Raw genomic sequence first — 22582 nt, forward strand, 5'->3', positions numbered from 1 at the left:
AACTGATGGGCAGGATTCCCTGGGAGACTAATATGAGGGGGCAAGGAGTCCAGGAAAGGTGGCTGTATTTTAAAGAAGCCTTATTGAGGGCGCAGGAACAAACCATCCTGATGTGCAGAAAGAATAGCAAATATGGCAGGCGACCAGCTTGGCTTAACAATGAAATCTTTGATGAGCTTAAACACAAAAAGGAAGCTTACAAGAAATGGAAACTTGGACAGATGACTAGGGAGGAGTACAAAAATATTGCTTGAGCATGCAGAGGTGTAATCAGGAAGGCCAAAACACAAACGGAGTGTGATGTTATTGATATAAACTGGGACCATATAGAACATGGTTTGCAACCAAGGTCCTGTAGTGGCACCAAATTTTATGTAAAGGGGGTCACATAAGGTGTCTAAGACCACGTCATGGGTTGCTGGTTATGATTATGCTGTCTGTATGTCTGTATCATTTTGTAGTTGAAGTTATGAGTATTGGCTGTATACTGTCTGTATTTCAGAGAAATATCCCAGACAAGTGGGTGTTAGCTCTGCCTAGCCTGCTTGATGGCCCATTAAGGACCATCAGCTACGCAACTGACCCATTGAGAGGAGGCAGATACGCCTTGTAACTCAGCAAAGTATGCAGGGACTTGCCCATGTGACTCCAGACTCCATTTTGCTGTAATTTTCCACAGTAAGAACAAAGAAGTGTTCTTACACCTGGAAGAGCCTATATAAGGCTGATGCCTCATCTCCATCTTGTCTTCAATCCTGCTTCTTTCCTCTGGAGGGACTTTGCTACAAACTGAAGCTCTACACAAAGGACTGAATGACTCACCCCAGCAAGGGATGTTCCAGAGACTTGATTTGAACCTGCAGTTTACTCCATCACTGCTATCAGCCTGAACTAAGAACTTTGCAATTACCGCATGTAATTGATTCCATTTAACCAATTCTAGCTCTCAACTCTACTTTTTCCCCTTTATGAATAAACCTTTAGATTTTAGATTCTAAAGAATTGGCAACAGCGTGATTTGTGGGTAAGATCTGATGTGTATATTGACCTGGGTCTGGGGCTTGATTCTTTGGGACGAAGAGAACCGTTTTCTTTTACTGGGGTGTTGGTTTTCATAACCATTCATCCCCAGGACGAGTGGCACTGGTGGTGATACTGGGAAACTGGAGTGTCTAAGGAAATTGCTTGTGTGACTTGTGGTTGGCCAGTGGGGTGAAACCGAAGTCCTTTTTGTCTGGCTGGTTTGGTTTACCTTAGAGGTGGAAAAGCCCCAGCATTAGGCTGTGACTGCCCTGTTTGAGCAATTGATCCTGAATTGGCACTCTCAGTTGGGTCCCGCCAGAACCGCATCGTCACATGGAGTTGCACCTAGCAAGGGATGTGGAGAGTAACAAGAAGGGTTTCTACAGGTATGTTACCAACAAGAAGGTGATCAGGGAAGTGTGAGACCCTTACTGAATGGGGGCGGCAACATAGTGACAAATGATGTGGAAAAGCTGAAGTACTCAATGCTTTTTTTGCCTCTGTTTTCACAGGCAAGGTCAGCTCCCAGACTGCTGTTCTGGGCAACACAGTATGGGGAGGAGGTGATCAGCCCTCAGTGATGAAAGAACAGGTTAAGGACTACTTAGAAAAGCCGGACATGCACCAGTCCATGGGTCTGGATCTAATGCATCCAAGGGTGCCGAGGGAATTGGTCGATGTGATTGCAGAGCCATTAGCCATTATCTTTGAAAATTCATAGCGACTGGGAGAGGTCAAGGACGCTTGGAAAAGGGCAAATATAGTGCCCAGCTTTAAAAAAGGGAAGAAAGAGAACCTGGGAAACTACAGACCGGTCAGCCTCTCTTCAGTCCCCAGCAAAATCATGGAGCAGGTCCTCAAGGAATCCATTTTGAAGCACTTGGAGGAGAGGAAGGTGATCAGGAACAGTCAGCATGGATTCACCAAGGACAAGTCATGCCTGACCAACCTAACTGCCTTCTATGATGAGATAACTGGCTCTGTGGATATGGGGAAAGCAGTGGATGTGATATATTTTGACTTTAGCAAAGCTTTTGATATGGTCTCCCATAGTATTCTTGCCAACAAGTTAAAGTAGTATGGATTGGATGAATGGACTATAAGGTGGATAGAAAGCTGGCTAGATGGTCGGGCTCAACGGGTAGTGATCAACGGCTTGAAGTCTAGTTGGCAGCTAGTATCAAGCAGTGTGCCCCAGGGATCGGTTTTGTTCAACATATTTATTAATGATCTGGATGATGGGATGGATTGAACCCTCAGCAAGTCCGCAGATGACACTAAGCTCAGGGGAGAGATATGCTGGAGGATAAGGACAGGGTCCAGAGTGACCTAGACAAATTGGAGGATTGGGCCAAAAGAAATCTGATGAAGTTCAACAAGGAAAAAGTGCAGAGTCCCGCACTTAGGACAGAAGAATCCCATGCACCCCGACAGGCTGGGGACTGACTGGCTAAACTGCAGTTCTGCAGAAAAGGACCTGGGGATTACAATGGATGAGTAGCTGGATATGAGTCAACAGTGTGCCATTGTTGCCAAGAAGGCTAATGGCATTTTGGGCTGTATAAGTAGAGGCATTGCCAGCAGATCGAGGGACATGATCATCCCCCTCTGTTCAACATCAGTGAGGCCACATCTAGAGTACTGTGTCCAGTTTTGGGCCCCACACTACAAGAAGGATGTGGAAAAATTGGAAAGAGTCCAGCGGAGGGCAACAAAAATTATTCGGGGGCTGGAACACATGACTTATGAGGAGAGGCTGAGAGAACTGGGATTGTTTAGTCTGCAGAAGAGAAGATGAAGGGGGATTTGATAGCTCCTTTCAACTACCTGAAAGGGGGTTCCAAAAAGGATGGATATAGACTGTTCCGTACCAGATGACAGAACAAGGAGCAATGGTCTCAAATTGCAGTGGGGGAGATTTAGGTTGGATATTAGGAAAAATGTTTTCACTAGGAGGGTGGTGAAGCACTGGAATGGGTTCCCTAGGGAAGTGGTGGAATCTCCTTCCTTAGAGGTTTTTAAAGTTAGGCTTGAGAAAGAACATAAGAACATAAGAACAGCCGTACTGGGTCAGACCAAAGGTCCATCTAGCCCAGGATCTCTCTACCGACAGTGGCCAATGCCAGGTGCCCCAGAGGGAGTGAAGCTAACAGGCAATGATCAAGTGATCTCTCTCCTGCCATCCATCTCCATCCTCTGATGAACAGAGGCTAGGGACACCATTCTTTACTGATCCTGGCTAATAGCCATTTATGGACTTAGCCACCATGAATTTATCCAGTTCCCTTTTAAACATTGTTATAGTCCCAGCCTTCACAACCTCCTCAGGTAAGGAGTTCCACAAGTTGACTGTGCGCTGCGTGAAGAACTTCCTTTTATTTGTTTTAACCCTGCTGCCTGTTAATTTCATTTGGTGACCCCTAGTTCTTGTATTATGGGAATAAGTAAATAACTTTTCCTTATCCACTTTCTCCACATCACTCGTGATTTTATAGATCTCTATCATATACCCCCTTAGTCTCCTCTTTTCCAAGCTGAAGAGGCCTAGCCTCTTTAATATCCCCTCATATAGGACCCTCTCCAAACCCCTAATCATTTTAGTTGCCCTTTTCTGAACCTTTTCTAGTGCCAGGATATCTTTTTTGAGGTGAGGAGACCACATCTGTACACAGTATTCGAGATGTGGGCGTACCATGGATTTATAGAAGGGCAATAAGATATTCTCAGTCTTATTCTCTATCTCCTTTTTAATGATTCCTAACATCCTGTTTGCTTTTTTGACTGCCTCTGCACACTGAGTGGACATCTTCAGAGAACTATCCACGATGACTCCAAGATCTTTTTCCTGACTCGTTGTAGCTAAATTAGCCCCCATCATATTGTATGTATAGTTGGGGTTATTTTTTCCAATGTGCATTTCTTTACATTTATCCACATTAAATTTCATTTGCCATTTTGTTGCCCAATCACTTAGTTTTGTGAGATCTTTTTGAAGTTCTTCACAGTCTGCTTTGGTATTAACTATCTTGAGCAGTTTAGTATCATCAGCAAACTTTGCCACCTCACTGTTTACCCCTTTCTCCAGATCAGTTATGAATAAATTGAATAGGATTGGTCCTAGGACTGACCTTGGGGAACACCACTAGTTACCCCTCTCCATTCTGAGAATTTACCATTCATTCCTACCCTTTGTTCCTTGTCTTTTAACCAATTCTCAGTCCATGAAAGGACCTTCCCTTTTATCCCTGGGATGATTTAGTTGGGGACGGGTCCTGCTTTGAGCAGGGGGTTGGACTAGATACCTCCTGAGGTCCCTTCCAACCCTGAGATTCTATGGTTCTATGGCAGGGGGTGCTCAGCTGCTGCATTGATTGCAGCTAGAGAGAGCCAGGCAGGGCTCGGAGCTATGTTCAGATTGCTCTGCTGAAATACTGCAAGAGTGGCTCTCCGCATGGTACTGCACTCCCGAGAACTCAGGAGAGGCACTCGCTTTATGTCGCTAACATAAACTGCTCCCTGAGAGACTGAAAAAGCCACCGGAAAATGCACAGCACTGCAACCCCCTAGCCCACCTCTGCACGCCCACCCCCATGCATGTGCCCCGGACTCCTGTCACAAACAGATCCACCATGCTCTTGCTTGGGTCCCAGGGGACACCTGAAGTGGGGGCCTTACCAGAGCTCTTCAGGCTCTAGCAATTCAAAGCCCATGACTCCCTAAGAAGAGGGAGGAGAAGTGGCAGCACAGGGCATGGGAGCTGCAGATTCCCTCAGAGCCGCTCTGAATGACATGCTACATGCTAGGGCAGGACTTCACCATCGCAGATCTCACTCACCTGCCCCAGGAAAACCTGATACTATAGGAGGTCCCATTACAGCCACAAAAGGAGAGTGAGCAGCAATTCCTCCCATCCCCAGGAGCGGTGCCCCACTCACATCCCCACACTCTTCCCCTTGGCTTGCATTCCCACAAGAAGGGAGGAGGATGAGAGGATCGCTCATCCACATGCTGTTAGCCGGCCGTGCTCATAGGACAGCACAGTCCTCTCAGAGCGCACACAAGCTGAGCCAGACTCCTTCCCTTCTCCCACTTCCTCCTTTGGTTTCTCCCTTCACGTGCCACTTCCCTCATTCGCACTCCCTAACACACCCACCCCCCAATGGAAGAACCGAGACCTTCCCACTCCTTCCAGAACAGCTTCCTGTCTGCAGAGAGTCTGACACCACTGGGATGGGGCACAGAGCCCAAGAAATCCCAGCACCCCCCTGTGCCCCAATACCAACAAGCCTACAGAGTTTAACCCCCCTGCCTAGCCGGCGTGGCTCAGGGCTTCAGCTAGTCATCCACAAGGGTCAGGAAGGAATCGTTCCCTGCCAGTGTATTCCCCCCTCCTTCCTCTGAAGTATCAGAGATGGCCATGGCTGAAGACGGGGCACTGGAGGGGGTGGGTACAGAGAATTCTCCTTCTCCAGTGCTTGGTTGGTGGGTCTTGCTCACATGCTCAGGAGCAATAGCTGCCATATGAGGTGAGATCAATAGGCCTAGTGTGGAGACAGGAAGTAAGGAAGTGCTATTCACTGCTTCTCATAACACAAGAACTAGGGGCCACCAAATGAAATTACTAGGCAGCAGGTTTAAAACAAACAAAAGGAAGTATTTCTTCACACAACACACAGGTAACCTGTGGAACTCCTTGCCAGAGGATGTTGTGAAGACCAAGACTATAACAGGGTTCAAACAAGAACTAGATAAGTTCATGGAGGACAGGTCCATCAATGGCAATTCGCCAGGATGGGTAAGGAATGGTGTCCCTAGCCTCTGTTTGTCAGAGGGTGGTGATGGAAGGCAGGAGAGAGATCACTTGATCATTGCCTGTTAGGTTCACCCCCTCTGGGGCACCTGGCATTGGCCACTGTTGGCAGACAGAATACTGGGCTAGATGGACCTTTGGTCTGACCCAGTGTGGCCGTTCTTATACTGATCATCATATTGAGTGTGGGGAAGGAATTTTCCCCAGGTCAGAGTTGCAGGGACCTGGTGCGGGGGAGAGAAGGTTTGCCTTCTTCTGCAGCACAGGGCGTGGGTTACCTACAGGGATCATGTGGGCAGCCCACCCTATAAATTCCCCGCTGCTGCAGGAGTCTCAGGCAGTGCTGCACATCACTCCCTCCTGTTTTCGGCCAGTGACACAAACCAGGTCAGTCTCCTGAGGGCTGGAATGCTTTAGTTTAATCCCGGTCATTGGTCTTAACGCAGGGGTAACCGGGTGGGTTGGTGGCCTGTGCTAGACAGCAGGTCAGACTGGATGGTCCCTTCTGGCCTTTGACTTTTTGACTATGAGGAGGCCAGGATGGACTCCCACTCCCATGGCCAAGTGCACTGTGAAGCTGCCTCAGGTGAGTTCCTAGAGTAGATGGACTGACAGCAAATAGTCCCCACCAGCCAGGACTCAGGGAGAGGCTGGCCGCCCCCCAACAGCCCTCAAACAGTTAACAGCAGCCACCAAGATGCACATGGAGTGTCTGCACCACAGGCCCCCTGGCTTCTCTCCACTTGGGGTTCCAGCAGCCAGCTCCATTCCCCAGGAAGATGGGTTTGGCCACAGCCTCTGGCCTCCCCTGGAGGAGCCAGCGCAGCAGGGCTCTCCAGCTGTGTGGACTATTTATAGTAATCCACACTAGGCCGGGGCTTTCCCCTTGAAAACAAGCATGGAGACATTCTCCTGGCAGTGCCCGAGCGGCTGACGGGGCTGCGAGGCTTGCCAGCTCAGTCACGTTTGGCAGCCTGGATACTGTGTGCACAGGAAGACAATGCACTGTACTGTCAGCAGGGCAGCCTTTCAGCTCACTCTCAACTTGTGCTTAGCAGGAGCAGTGCAGGAGCACCAGGTACAGGAGCTATGGCCCCAGTGCCAGGTCTGGGCACAGGCCAAGCCCTCCAAGACTCTGCTCCTGTCACTGGTCATGCAGCTGACTCGGCAGACCTTGTGAGGTGGCATTTACAGCAGGGGCAAACAGAAGCAGACTCCAGCCTTTCCTTGCAGTGGACACTGGAGGGCAGAGGGTCACGGAAAGCAGAGACGGCTACGATCACACTTAACAGACTTGCGCGCCTGCGGTTAAAAGGCCAGTGATTTAACAGCTCTCATCCAAGCCCTGATCACCTTGTCTTGACTTCCCTCCTTGTCTGCTGCCACCTTGCCTCACTCAGCCTCCTTCCGAACGCTGCCAGCAAGATCGTCTTGCTGGCCCTGGGACCACACCAGGTGTCGTTTGTGTCCATCCACTGGCCTCCCCGTCTCCACCACATCAAACACACACTACATGTCCTCGCCTTCAGAGCCCTTCATGCTCCACCTCAACTCTGCCAGGGACGCCAGCCGCAGTCACCTACTTCTCCCACGTTCACGCTGCCATCCCTCCACGTGGGAAAACACCCTAGTCAAAACTCCCAAGACCACCACCCAACCCTCCTTCCAGTCCCTCCCTATGCCCACCTTGCCATGAGGCTGAGAGAATACTGCTGTGACTCACCGATTGTTGCCAGCACCTGGTTTGGCACATCTACAACTTGTGCACGCAGCTGGCCTGTGCTAAAACACCCCGTCAGTGCTGTTCCCTCGTCCTCTCTCCTTCCCATCCACTTGTCTGCCTTACTCACCTGGTCTGTGTCAGACTGTAAGCTCTCTGAGGCAGAGACTGTCCTTCACTGGGTGTACACTGCACAGCTGTTAGTACAATGGCCCTGCAGCCAGTCCAGCAGTGCAACACAAATAATCAGTGGGCTGGTTCTTCAGCGCTGGAGGGGGACAAGCTTCTGAGATGGACAGAGAGCAGAGGTGGATGGGTGGGATGACGTGGGGCAGAAACACCTGCAGTGCTGGGGCCGCAATCTGACAATGAGGAGGATAGGAGTGAGGGTCTATGGAATTGAAAACAAAGGGCATCTCTTACAGGCTGTCAGGCAGGAGGCGAGCAAGACCTGCTCCCAAGAGCAGGATCCTGCACTCCTGAGGGATTTAATCACCTGCCTAGCTGATGGCAAACAGAGATGCCCAAACTAGGTTACTGCCTGTAGGCATTAGAATCCAGAAAGTACGGAGCCCCGCCCCAGCTCTGTATCTTACTGTAGGGAGGGAATGATTGAGAAGAATATGGAAGCTTGGAACTAGTGGCCACCAGCTACATGGCTTCAGTACAGTGAGAAAGGGGATCCCAGAGCACAACGTACATGGGGAACACAGGGGAACCAGGAAAGCTAGCTAGTAAGGCCTTAACCCAGGGGTCGGCAACCTTTCAGAAGTGGTGTGCCGAGTCTTCCTTTATTCACTCTAATTTAAAGGTTTTGCGTGCCAGTAATACATTTTAACCTTTTTAGAAGGTCTCTTTCTAGAAGTCTATAATATATAACTAAACTATTGTTGTATGTAAAGTAAATAAGGTTTTTAAAATGTTTAAGAAGCTTCATTTAAAATTAAATTAAAATGCAGAGCCCCCTAGACCGGTGGCCAGGACCTGAGCAGTGTGAGTGCCACTGAAAATCAGCTCACGTGCCACCTTCGGCACGCGTGCCATAGATTGCCTACGCCTGCCTTAACCTAATGGTTTTGCTGATTTAACTACCAGTGTAGTTAAACCAGTGGCAAAGCTCCCTAGAGTAGACGCAGTTCTATCAGGATATACCAGCACAGCTTATTCTGGTTCATACGCTATACCAGCACTGAGTGCCTGTTGAAGCGGGTTCACACTAGGACTCTTACTGGCATACGTTTCTGTTGGTCTCCCTTGTGTTATGGTACAACTGCTGCAGCACCTTCCCCTGGGCTGGGCACTGCAGCTCGGCCCTGTCATACCCCAGCTGCTGCACGCCCTCTGCAGCGTCTGAAGAGACACCTTTATTTCTGCAGCTACTCTGCCGCTGAGCTTGCACGGCTCTTGCTCCCCACAGGCCGAGGAAATTGGGACTTCATTCCTGGACCAGGCAGCAGCACGCAGCTTGTAGCTTTACGTGGAGCCAGCCCCATGGGGTTGGTCGCAGAGGTGGGCTAACAGAAAGGGAGGCATTCCAAAATCACACTGGGAATAAGGGGTAGGTCAGGCTTCCAATCACTGCAATCCCCAGGCAGCAGAGTTCAAAAATTGACCAGAGCAGTTGCTGTCACTGTGGACCTGCTGATGGAGGACTGCTTCTACCGGTACAGATACCACAGCATTTGCACAGGTGGCCTACTAGTGGAACAGAGCCAGGGGAGAACTGATGCCAGTCGGGGAGGTAGTTTTCAGCCACTGACGGAGAGCTGGGGTTTTACCAGCAGGACTGCAAGTCGACTGTGGATCCACACAAAGGGTATGTCTACACTGCAGTGGAGAGGGATACCTGAGCTAGCTTTTACTGGGACAGCTCGCTAAATGGAGCAGTGAAGCCGCGGCAGTGCCCATTAGCCACCCAAGTACGTACCCAGGGGCCTGGGCAGGCCTGTCCTCAGGCAGTTAGCCTGTGCCACCACCCAAGATACGTGGCTGCACCGCGATCTGTAGGGAAGTCAGCGTAGATTGCCACATGTGCCGTAATCACCCGACAGCAGCATAGGCATGAGATACGTTGATATGAGGAACATTTTACCGGCAGAACTGTGGAGCCCAAGCCTGGCCTGTATTGTTATAAAATCCCAGCTCTAGCCAACAGTGACACCACTACACCTTTTTACGTATAGCTCAACTCTTCTCAGTGCTCTAACATCTGAAATGTGGGGTGCCTCCTGGGAAGGTGGGTATGGTGTGTGAGCCAAATTTGGGGTCATGTGACCATGGGGTTCTCCAGATGCTGACCACGAAAAAAACCAGTTGTGCTAAAGAGTGACATTTTTGCAACTTTTTTTTTAACCCAGCCTTGGGAATGAAACCCTACCTCTGCTCCTAGCACAGGGATCTTGCTCGCTGAATGGTCACCCCCAGAGAGTGCACAGCACCCACTAGCCCTTTGGAGGAGGAAAAATGAAAACAAGAGGAAGATAGAGGAGCCTACGGGGTTTGTAGGCCGGAAGCATTAAGCTGATAACCTTCAAATCTGTTCAGGGCTGCTCTAAAGAGGATGGCGATTCGTGCTTAGCTCACAGAGATAAGCAGCAAGCCCCTGATCCAGGCCCTCCCAGCCAGTGTTAATTGAAGTCTGACCACAGGTTCTGAAGGGTAAAATCCGCCTCTCTCAGGAGAGTGTCTGTATTGGGAGAACATAATGAAAGGATTTGTGTGTGGAATAGACATAAGACTCTTTGCTGGCAGGGGAGGGGGTTCAGGGGAATAGGAGTGAGGGGTTGGAGGACTCAAGTGAGGCAATGGGGATTAGGGGGAGTGAGCGTGGACTGATATTGGGAAGGGGGACATGGAGATGAGTAGCAGATAGGGGTAGAAGTACCTGTCAGTCTCACATTCTTCCCCCCCAGTGTGTGCCAGGATCTGATGGGCTCTCTTGTGGGGGCTACCTCCTTCTTCCTACCTTCACACGAGTGCTGGAATCCAAGAGACCTAGCTCCTCTGGGGATGCCGAGCCCTTCTGCCTGCCCCTCCCCAGGATACACCAGGAGCAGGGGGGACCCTGCCCATCTATGGAAGTCTGACCCCACACCCAAATCAGCTTGGGGGAGGGTGCCTGAGCCCCTCCTCCAGCCTCCCCTCACGTGAGCTGAGATCTGAAAGGTCCTGTGCCTCTCGGGGAAATCTGAGCCCCCCTCCCTGTCCCCCATGTGGCAGCCTGAGGGGAACCTGATAGCCTTCAAATCTGTTCAGGGCTGCTCTAAAGAGGATGGTGATTCGTTGTTCTCCATGTTCCCTGCAGGTAGGACAAGAAGAAATGGGCTAAATCTGCAGCAGGGAGATTGAGGTTAGCAACTAGGAAGAACTGTCTAACTCTAAGGGCAATTAAGGTCTGGGGACCTGCTTCCAAGGGAGGTTGTGGAATCACATCACTGGAAGTTTATAAGAACAGGTTGGACAAACCCCTCTCATAGCTAGTCTAAGTTCACTTGGTCCTGCTCAGTGCAGGGGGCACGAGGAGACAACCTCTTGAGGTCCCTTCCAGCCCCACGTTGCTATGATCCTGTGTGTGCCAGGATCTGTGGAAGCCCTGCTCCCCCAGGTGTGAAGCTGGACACATGCCTCCTGGGAACATGCACCAAGGCAACACTGCTGACCCTGGGAACAGGTGTGCCTGATGCATACTACAGGCTTTCTAGCACCGGGGAGTGGAAATGGAAACACCTGCAGACCGAATGGAGTGGCTCACACATCCCAGAGCTATCATTTCAGGCTGTATTCATCTCCCTGGGGTATTCCCAGCTGAATGGAGACACCTCACACCTCTCTGACTCCTCTATGCTGCAGAGGAATGTGTAGAGCCCCTTCCCTCCACCCTCCCTAAATGGCCCCCCTTTCAGCAGGAGAGTGGACTGACAGCCTACAATTGTTAAGGTAGAAGCCACTTATCTGTTAAAGCTCAACTCTTCGAAGCGTTCTAAAATCTGCACCGTTACTTGGGTTACCTTGAAATCTACTATCTCTCATGGGGGCCGATGGTACAGTTAGTGACCCTAATGTGGTGCCTTCTGACCAAGGGGTTCCTGAAATACAGACTCCTGGGAAAAAACAGCATTTAATAAAGTTCACAGATTCTAAAGGGAGGAGAGAGACACCAGTCTTCTCTCACAGGCTTTACGCTCCTGTAACCACCTTGTAATAAAGTTGTCAAGTGTTTGGGACACAATATAACATCTTTCTTTCACCAGCCCTAAAAGCCACTACACAAGCTAAACATTTCAAAGCACAACCATTATTCCCATTCCACTATAACAAAGTATATTTTGGGGGCGGGGGTATTTAGGAATCACATAACAACCGCATGGTCTAGCGGAGAGAACTGTGGAGTGGGACTCAGGAAACCTGGGCTCTATTCTCAGCTCTGCCAGTGGAATGACTTTGGCCAAGTCACTTTAATCACTCTGTGCCTCAGTTTCCCTATCTGTACAATAGAGATAATGACGTTTCCCTCCTTGCGACCTACAGATGAAAAGCACTATATAAGAGCTAGACATTATCATCATTATCTGGCAGGAGCAGTATCTGAACTGGACACTTACATGACTACAACCAGCTAATGACCAGACTCTTACCGTCATTTCTTTTTCTGTTAAAAAAAACAAACAAACAGGAAATTAAATGGCAAACACTGTTATTAACCCAGAGCTAATGTTACTCAGTGATGTCTCGGGCCCTTCAAGAACACCAGGTTGAGCAAAACTCCAACTTGTGAAAAGCAAAAGGAATACTGAGCTATTGTAAACATCCACGCAACCAGAGCTCTAGAGATGCCCAATTACACCCGTAAAACACACTAACATAGCACTCTGTCTTTGCAGTGCATTGACCAGGAGCTCCCAGTGCTCAACCGGCCTAGCCTACTCCAAAGAAAGTTCAGCCCCTCTGCAACTCCCTTAGTCAGTTCACCCCCACGTGCAAGATGCCATCAGCACTCTGCTTCCACTCACCCTTCATTAAACTCACAGACACACTCACCTCCTGTCACAGGGAAAGGAGCAATTACAGACAAGTAGCAGATACCCTGCCCATGAGGGAAGTTTCTTGCTAAACTCCCCACTCCTTGTGGTTGGTTCAGGCCCTCAAACAAGAGGTCTCATGTGCCTTGTACATCTGGGCCGAATGTAACTGTTTTTTTTTCATTATCCATATACATGTCCAATCCTTACGGGAATCTTACTAAGCTCTTGGATCATTAATAGCCTGTGGCAGTGAGTTCCACAGGTTAGTGAAACACTGTGAATACATTCCCTTTATCATTGCTAATTCTGCCTCCTTCCAGTTTTCCCCTCATTGTTGTATGTGGGAAAGAGTGAATGGCAGCACCCCACCCACCTCCTCTATACCGGTAGTCAGTCAAATGAGGGCACTGGAATATTATTCTCCCTCCTGGTCTTTATGCAGCCTGCTTGCTGGTTTGACCACTAATGCACACTAAGCTGTCCACAGCGATGCCCAGGTTTTTCCCAGAAGGAACCCAATGAAGTGTCCAAGGCCTGGTCAGCACAAGAATTTACATCAGAAAAGCCACCACCAGAGAGACGGAGCTAAACTGACCTAAGCACTAAGTCAACAGAAGAATTCTCCCGTTGACTTAACAACTGCCTCTCGGGGAGATGGATTGTCTACGGCGATGGGAGAAGCCCTCCTGTGCATGTAGGTAGTGTCTACGATGCACCACTGTAGCACTAAGTGTAGATGTGCCCTACATTCACAGTCCTCATCCTAGGACAGAGATTTGTGTTACCCGCTCGGAGAGCTGACCCTTTATCCCTACTGATTTCTATCTCTCAGCCAGCCAGAGACTGCTCCATGACACTGCTCCATTCTATGGTGACCAGTCTGTAGTCGTCAGCCTCTCCAGGGAGCTTTGCTAGCACCTTGCCATGCGGTATAGATCCCTCCAGGCAGCTCTGCTACTGTTCCTCTTGCACTCCCAGCTCTGCCGGGCAACTGACCTCTCTGTGCTCAAGGGACAGCTTTGCACTCTCCAGTTCCAAACGCAGAAGCAGCAAGCCTTCAGCACTACCCAGCCTGTGCCATTCATGCCTGCCTCTCCGCAGCCTGAATAGGCATGGTACGTGGCAGGATGGTGTGCTAGCACCATTCCCAAGCTGCTATTTGTCCTCCAAAATCTTGGCTTTCATTAACAAAAGGGAAGTCTCTAGCTGTTACAGCTGCAATGAAACCTTGAAAATGTGATGTGAGCATAACTGAGGCAGTGACACCTGTCAAGTCTGTGGGCGGCAGAGGAGTGAACACCCCATTCACATTCCTGGGTGTTAGAGCAGCATGAGCTGAGCTAAATGTTAACTAGGTCACTGCTTGTCGGATGATATATATAAGGAGAGGATCCTACCTAAATAGATCTGCCCATACGCTTTAATGATGGTTCTTTTTGGCACCATGAGTGGGTGGGCTTGAAAGATAACCTCATTTATTTTTTTCTGCAGGCAAAAAGGAGTCAAGCTCCAGGCCCCTGCACCACCAAGGAACATCTGCACAACCTGTTTCGAGCGGTGGCCCATGTGGATGGAGCTTGGAAGAGCACCACTACCTTTTTTCTTCCAGTTCAACCTCTAAGCCGCAGACCACCTAGCCCATAGCCCTTATGTCTGCTCATGCAATCTGGACCCAGCCGCTGATGTGTCATCCAGCCCATGCCACCTTGCGCTACATCCTCTTGTGCCAACAGCCTGTTGGCCAAAAAAGCTAATGCAATTGTGAGGTATCAATGGGAATCTCGAGTAGGAGTCGAGAGGTTATTTAACCTCTGGATTTTGAACTGGTGTGACCACTGCTGGAATCCTTTGTCCGTGTTTGGAGCCACAGGCCAAGAAAGATGTTGATAAACTGGAGAGGGGTCAGCGAAGAGCCACGGCGATGAATAAAGAGTTAGAAAACCTGCCTCGCAGTGACAGTCTCCAAGAGCTCAATTGTTTAGTTTAGCAAACAGCAGGTTAAGGAGTGACTTGATCAGTCTAAGTACCTGCCTGAGGAACAAACGTTTAATACGAGGCTCTTCAGTCTAACAGAGAAAGGTCTAATGTGATTCAACAGCAGGAAGTTGAATCTAAACAAATAAGGCACGAATGTTTAACAGGGAGAGTAATTAACCACTGGAACCATTTCCCAAGGGCCACAGTGGACTCTCCATCGCCGACAGCATTCCAATCAAGACTGGCAGGTTTTCTAAAAGATGGGCTCTAGCTGTTACTGTGGGGCAGGTCTCTGGCCTGTGCTATGCCCCAGATCAGACTAGACCATCCCAATTCCGCCCACCCCCGCACCCCTCGCTTTGGGATCTACGGAACTCAGCTACCAATCACTTTGGGGAAAGCCGCGCTTTAATCAGGGCACTAGCTGCAGAGATTGCAAGTGCACATGTATAAAACTGATCTCACTCTCACTCTGCTCTGCTCCAGCCACTGTGGGCAGAAACCTCTATGGGGCTGAGGGCACTGACCCGTCCCCCCCACCTGACTCCCCCAGGTACCCCAGATACACAACTAGCTCTCACACCTGGCCGGAAATCCCCAGGACACAGTAACTAGCACCATTCTAAGCTTCCCCTGAGAGTTCCCCCAGAATGCTCTCTCTGAGCAGGACGCTGATGTCTTTTTGCTCCCTGTTCCTTGGGCAGTGGCTCACATACTCAACGTGCCAAGCAGAGACACACTGGGTTACCAGGGTCAAGTCTGAAGCCCTGCCCCAGCAGAGATGGGGACAGCTCCTGTCAGACTAAGGTAAGGTCTGAGCTCCAAGGACAGGGCAGAGCACTTGATCTCAGGAAGGGGCAGAGGGACATCTGCACAGCCAGTCTATGGGCAGGACGAGCAGGAAGTTGACAACACCCCCCCAACCTGCCAACCCCTCCCAGCCGGGGAGGTGAAGCATGCAGCAGCATTTGGCTCAGGGCACATACCAGATGCTTTTTAGGGAGAGTCTTCTCCCAGCAGCATGGCCCTCCACAGGGTAATTATCACCCAGGTGTCAGCAGATCAAGAGCCGTCACAGCTGCTCCCAAAGGGCCAGGAGCGAGCCAGCATCAGATGCTGGGCAGATGGGCTGGTGTGAAAGCTACAGGAGCCAGCTGGGCAGATGGGCTGGTGTGAAAGCTATGGAAGCCAGCCAGGGGAAGTGTTCCGGCTGCAGCCAGCTCCACCCCAGGTCAGCACTTCGGGGCCACCTGGCCTCCCAGGCCCTATGGAGGATTGCACCTCTCAGACCCACTCCAGTTGCCTCTCTGCCCAGGTGATACAAGGGCTGCTCAAGCTAGCAGCATCCTGGTTTCTTGAGGGGTGGGAAGGGGAGCGGTGGCAGGGCACCATCTGCGAGGAACTTGCCTGCCCGCCCTGGTGTGACACAGCCCAAATCTTGGACCTGCAGGGCACAGCACGAAGCTGCTGGAGAGTGGCACAGGCTGCAGCAGGTCCAGCTTTCCAAGGGAGACGTGCTCCCAGGCCCAATCCAGGACAGGGGGGGCGGGGGGCACTAGCCACCAAGGGAGCAGTGCCTTGTGCCTTGTGCTTGCATTTGTAATCTCTGCACAAGGTTCGAACAGTGTTTGAAAAATATCCCCCCAGTCAGGGTGATTGTGGTATTGGCGTGGGTGGGGTTGGCGACTGGCCTGGTGGCCTCCTGAAAAGCAGAGCTGTACATCACGCTGCATGAGCCCCCAGGGAGCATGCAATGAGCTCCCCAACAGAGGGCACTGCTGGGACCCCTGTCGCATATTGGCCCCGGAAGTGGCTGCTGGGAAGACGTTTCTGCTTCTAGACACCTTCTAAATGGAGGCTCTGGCTTGGGGAGGGTTTTTAAATGGAAATGGGGGAGGGCTGGGAACGGGGAGCTCTGGGACAGGCACCCTGAATGGGGAGCATGGGACACTGGCATCAGCAGCACAGCAGGAAGGTTTCTCGGGGAGGGAACCCACAGTTGCTATGTAAACTGAGAAGTCCAATATGCCTTGTTATTGCAGCTGCTCTAGCCAACCCTAGAGACCATCGGAGTGTCCTGGGTACGCTTGGGCCCCACAGTGGGCTGACAGCCTGTATGCTCCAAAGCAGAGGCAGAGGGGTCACGTCTCTTTGTTAGGGGAGGCAGGGAAAGGTGAAGCACTGACAGAGGGAGAAAGAGAGCATCCTGCACTGGCCAGGCTAGACAGCAGGAAGCGAGGTGCCCAGGTGCTAGTCTCTGGCCTGCCACTGGTTCGCTTCTTGGCCTTGGGCAAGTCAGAACGGCTCTGTTCCTCAGTTTCCACCTCTATAATGGAGCAGTAAAGGGCCTGACCCGCCCCCATGCTACAGAGGGGTAAGGAGCTAAGGCCAGGTATTGCTGGGTGCGATGGGGTGAACCCTGCACCTGCATTTCAGCAGCTTCTTGCCCGCTGGCTGTTAGCATTACCGTCCAGCTCATCCTCCATCACTGTGCCTTCCCAGAGGGATCCGCAAGTCTCCTGGCACTAGTACAGCCCCAAGTATGGCAGGGACCCCGTGGGAAGGCCGTCTGGAGCATTGCTCTGGTGCATTTACACTCAGCCCTTTTGACTTTCCCTGAGCGAGAACCACATTGGCAAATTGCTAGGAGCCCAAAGGACCATCACAGAACAGAGCAAGTCACAGGCACTTTCATCTGTTCAGTGGAGGTGCAGCTTAGGTCCCAGCCAAGCACCATGGACCCACTGAATGATGGGAAATGTAGTCTCTGGAGATGCCACCTCTCCACAGAAACTGTGAGCTGCAGTGTCAAACCGGGTCAGGCGCTCCTACCTTAGCCTCTCCCACAGCGTCTCTGCTCCTGAATGGCTCTCCTGACTCCCTCCCTCCAAGGCAGACGGTGACAGAATCCCATACAAGTGGGACGTTCCTTCTTGTAGGCCATGGGCTCCAGGGTTCCCTTTCTCACTCTTCACAGCATCCAAGCAAGCCCTGCCCTTGAGCTGCTGCAGCCCATGGAGTGCAAAGCACCACATGACGTGCCACGAGCCCAAGACATACAGGACCCACACTCCCACTCTGCCACAAGCCGTGCCAACGAGCCAGGCTCTCTGCTCCGGTTCAGTGCCTTCAGCCCACCACCCCTCTCTCCAGCACTGTCAGCCCAGACAGAACCCCGCTGGCAGGACTCTGAGCCGCCTCACATTCTCAGACTCACCAGGGCGTGTTTGCGCTTCCTGCCAGGCCGCCCCGCTTTCCTCGTGGCTGTCCCTGGTTCCTGCTTCTCATCCTTGCTCCGGTTCTCCTCCAGCTCCTCTTCCCTCTGCTAGGCGAAGAGAGAGTGCAGAGTCAGTGCAGTAGGTCACAGCAGGGGCTAGACAGCTGCTCCCTCAACTCCAGCATATTTTACATTTCTACATTGCCTGTCAACCCAAAAGCACCGCCCAGGCTATGGACAGGGGGTGGAAAGCAGCATGCAGTAACACGACCTGGCGGGTTAGGTCAGGAAGGGTCCTGGCACAGGAGGAAGAGATTTCCACCCTTTGGATATCGGCTCAGATTGCCCAGATTGACAGCTCAGCTAAAACCTGGCACCAAAGCAGCCCCGTGTCTCCTAGCGCTGCATCGGGGGCACTGTGCCTCCTTCTGAGCCACCAGCCCCATTTCCTGCAATACCCAAGCTGACCAGCCAGCGGGACTGGAATCTGACTAGTTCCCAGCCCCTGGCGGGCTGGCTGCAGCCAGCGAGGGCGGAGCGGAGGATTGACATGACAGGAAGCAGCTCCAGGGTTTGAGGTGGATGCGTTCAAAGGGAGGGTTCAGCTCTCCCTGGAGTTTGGCTTGCTGAGCCCCAGGCCCTGCTAGGGAGGAGACAGTGGGAGGCTCTCCTGGTGCCAGGAGGGGACAGCGTGCTCCGGGGGCCGGGCGCCATTAAGAAAACAATATAAACGGACGAGACCAGCTGAGGGGAGGCGTGTCTGTGCCCATGCATGCGGGTGCACAACACACCTACACAGCCAGTTTAACACCCCCCACCCAGCTCAGTGGGGGGACCTGGGGATCTACACCCAGGGACAGGGGGGCTAACGCCACACACTTGGAGACCCTCCTCTGGCCAGCAAAGCTAATCACACTGCAGTGAGAGAGGGGAGAGGACAGACAGGCCAAGGAGGCCTGACCCCACCTCTCCACACCAAGTGCTGGCACAATGATACACGCTCCCAAACGGGCCCCGCAGCCCGGCTCTGCAGAAATGTAAGGGATTCCTGGTGCTCAGCAGTGGGGAGCCCAGGTGGCTGCTCAGAGAAACAGGTCTGGGAGAGGGCCAGGAATGACCACTTTCCTGGGGATCCTCCCACTCTCAAAGCTCTGTCACCTCCCCTGCCCCCTGCAATGGCAGTGGGGTACAGCTTCATCTCCTCCCCTCCAGGGCCTGGAGCACTGGCACAGGCAGCCCCATGTCCCAGCCCCAGCAAGCTGATGTGACGCTGGCACTTGGCATGGGTGGAGGAATGTGAACATGTCCCAAGGAGAGGAACCTGCGTCACATTCCCAGAGCAGCAGCTCATGTTCCCTGGGGAAGGCCCTGGCCCCACTGCCAGTCCTGTCACACAGGGTGCAAGCTGCTCTGCCCACAGGCTGTTGGGAATGGATTCAGCACAGGCTGTGGTAGGGCCAGCTTCCTGGAACCACACTGGCCCCTCAGCCTCTCTGCAGAACCTGCCAGCTAGGGGCACAGGGGCTGGGCTGAGGGTGTGCTGCGTGGGCTGCTATACAGACCTTCTGGTCCCTCCCAGCAGGCCTGGCTGGCTCCATTTCCCACGCCCTAGCAAGGGGTAGCACAGGGTGGGATGAGAGTGCAGCCCTCAATTCATTCTCTAGCTCCTCCTTGGTGGCTGTGTGCCATGGGCAATGACAGGCCACTCAGGGACTGCAGCCAGCCATGTGCCTGAGGGTCACCCTGGGAGAGGAAAACAAGCCAGCTTCCAGTGGCAGGGATGCATTTCACTTGAGCCTCTAAGATCGCAGCCCCAGCCAAGGCAGGAAGAGGCCAGCAGAGGGGGGAGAAGTGGAAGGAAAAGGGGGGGGCACTGGAATAGGGAGAGGCCGGGGTTGGGGAGGCGATGCGAGCTGGCAGACAGACAGCTCCCGAGATCCAGCTGTGCCTCAACAGCTCCCAGTCTCCTGACATCTCAGGCACGAGCCCCAGCCACATTCCTGTCCCACCTGAACAGTACAGGGCTGCCACCAGCTGCCTGGGTAGCTCAGAGCCCGATAAGGAGAGAACCACCACGGAGCTCCAAGAGCAGGGGTGCCAACCAGCCAGGACTGTGCTCATCTGTAACCCCTACCTGCAGCCCCCCACTCTCCAGCCCTGGAGTCCTCTCCCTCACAATGCAACCAATGCCCCCCACACTCTACGAGTAAGTCAAGAGCGGTTCCTCCATGCCCAGCACCACAGGCCCTGTGTGTTCCAGCTGGGAGGGTTCCCCCGGGGGGGGACAGGGACACTGTGCGGATGCCCTGCTGCAGTCCCCCGGCTCCGGAGTGGATGTCATTTGGGGGATTGGCTGGGGGCCTTTCCTTCTGGAGGAGGTGACCCCAAGCCCTAGGGGTGGCTGGCTGCAGGGAGAAGGGCTTTCCCACTATTGCTGCAGTTTGGGAAGCACACACTAATGGAACAGTTCCCCCTGCAGCGGCTCCTGTGCTTGCTTCCTCTGGGGGCACCCTCTCTGTGTCTCCCCACTCCGCTGCCTGCTCTCAGAGCAGGGGCCTCTCCTCAGAGCCGAGGCGGTTCTCCTGGCCCCACGAGCTGTCCTGATGAAGTTCTGAAACATGGAGCACACAGCCCGACTGCCATTCTCATGCCCACACCCAGCTGTGCCCTGGGGGAGAGTGGCCAGGCGCACACCGATTCAGATGGTATGGCCAGAAGGGACCATTTGAATCATCTAATCTGACACCCTACAGAATACAGGCCAGAGAACCTCACGTTGCTGCAGTCTCCCGTCAAGGCCGATGTAGGAGTTGGTTGACTTCAGTGTGTCAGAAGCCATTAAGGAATCTGAAGATGCCACATGCTGGGGAGATGCGGCCACCTGGTTTTTCCACAGCTGCTTACTTCACTCACGTGCCTCTTTGGCTTTTTCTGTTCTGCTGTTCTCAGTGGCTTTAACTGCAGCCCATGAGGCCTGCTGCCACCCTGATGTGCTCACAGTAGCTGCTTCCCAAGCTCTGCCAGGTTTTAGGTGAGCTTTCAGAGTATCCTTATATCGTTTCCATGGGTCTCCCAGCATACACGCTCCCATTTTCAGCTGTCCAGAAAATATTGCTTTGGGGAGTCGCTTATCACCCATACATACGAGGTCAACAGCCCAGCAAAGCTGCTCCTGTAAGATGAGGGATTCAAAGCTCGTCATGCAGCACGGTCCAGAACTTGGGTGCCTGGTGTCCTGTGCAGCCATTTGACGTCGGAGATGAGACGCAGACCGCGCATGTGAAAACAGGCTCGTTGCTTCAAGTGCCTGCTATCGAGCGTCCATGTCTCACGGTCCTTAGCTGAGATACATGGAGCTTGGGGTGAAGGCAAAGGCCTCTCACATTCCACAGGTGGCGACAAAGTCAACCCTAAGCAGCCCTGGCTTTTGAAACACACTGTGGGATTTCACCATTCATCACGGCATTATTAGGTAAATCACTCCCGAGATAGCAACATTGCTGTACTGCATTAAGCAGCGTGCCCTCAGCTGTGATTTCAGGGGCAGACTCTATTTTCCTGGCAAAGGCTGGTAAAGTGATTCGGTTTTCTTGAGGCGAACAGAGTCTGAATCGCTTTACTGATCTAGAAAAGCGCTACATAAGATGCTGCATGTCTACGACGGTACATGCTACGTATGTACAAAGCGACAAAGAGTCTTGTGGCACCTTATAGACTAACAAACTTATTGGAGCATGAGCTTTCGTGGGTGAATACCCAGTTCGTCAGACGCACGTGGTGGAAATTTCCAGAGGCAGGGATATATATATACAGGCAAGAATTCTTGGCATTCTTGGACATTTCCACCACATGCGTCTGACGAAGTGGGTATTCACCCACGAAAGCTCATGCTCCAATATGTCTGTTAGTCTATCAGGTGCCACAGGACACTCTGTCGCTTTTTACAGATCTAGACTAACACGGCCACCCCTCTGATATGTACTGTGATACAGCATGGCCAGAGGGTAGCAGGAGAGTGTTAGCAGGGAGCCTTATTCCCTGCAAGGGGAAGAAGGTTTGCTATAGACTAACTAGAGCACCTGAAGCCAATTAGAGCACCAGCAGTCATGTGATAAAAACCCTTGCTTCAGTCAGTCAGTGTGGGAGTTGGAGCAGGAAGGTTTGGTTGGAGCAGAGAGCAGTTTGAAGGAGTTGGAGAAGAGAACAGTTTTGAAGACAGACAAAAGGAAAGTTTGGAGGAGTGCTTGTCATAAACAGATAGCTAAGGGTTAATGTTCTTTTACCTGTAAAGGGTTAACAAAGGGAACCAAACATCTGACCAGAGGACCAATCAGGAAACAAGACTTTTTTAAATCTGGGTGGAGGGAAGTTTTGGGTGTGAGTTCTTTTGTTCTTTGTCTTGGTTCGGTGACCCTCTCGGCTCTGAGAGTGATCTTTCTATCTCCAGGCTTTCTAATCTTCTGTTTCCAAGTTGTAAGTACAAGTATAGTAAGACAATAGGTTTATATTGTTTTCTTTTGTATTTACATGTGTGTAGTTGCTGGAATGTGTTAAATTGTATTCTTTTGGAATAAGGCTGTTTATTCACTTTTTTTTCAAGCAATTGACCCTGTATATTGTCACCGTTATACAGAGACTATTTAATGTCCTTTTTCTTTCTTTTTATATAAAGCTTTCTTTTTAAGACCTGTTTGAGTTTTTTCACTGGTTAAGGCTAAGAAACGAAGAGAGGGGGAAAGTCTCTTTGTGTTAGATTTACTAAGCCTGACTTTGCATACCCTCTGGGTGAGGGGGGGAGAGATTAGATCTCTCGG

General features: G+C 51.7%; 1 protein-coding gene across 5 annotated transcripts in view; it reads right to left on the reverse strand.

Annotated features, from left to right (window-relative positions):
- Window positions 1-22582, reverse strand: part of DNMT3A (DNA methyltransferase 3 alpha) — a 282256-nt gene that overhangs the window by 210715 nt on the left and 48959 nt on the right. For all 5 annotated transcript variants that reach the window (XM_030555051.1, XM_030555050.1, XM_030555049.1 and 2 more), the window contains exon 3: window positions 17769-17876. In XM_030555051.1, the coding sequence (XP_030410911.1) occupies window positions 17769-17876 (108 nt within the window). The remainder of the gene's footprint in view (window positions 1-17768; window positions 17877-22582) is intronic.

Source organism: Gopherus evgoodei, chromosome 3 (genome assembly GCF_007399415.2).
Source record: "Gopherus evgoodei ecotype Sinaloan lineage chromosome 3, rGopEvg1_v1.p, whole genome shotgun sequence".
NCBI lineage: Eukaryota > Metazoa > Chordata > Testudines > Testudinidae > Gopherus > Gopherus evgoodei.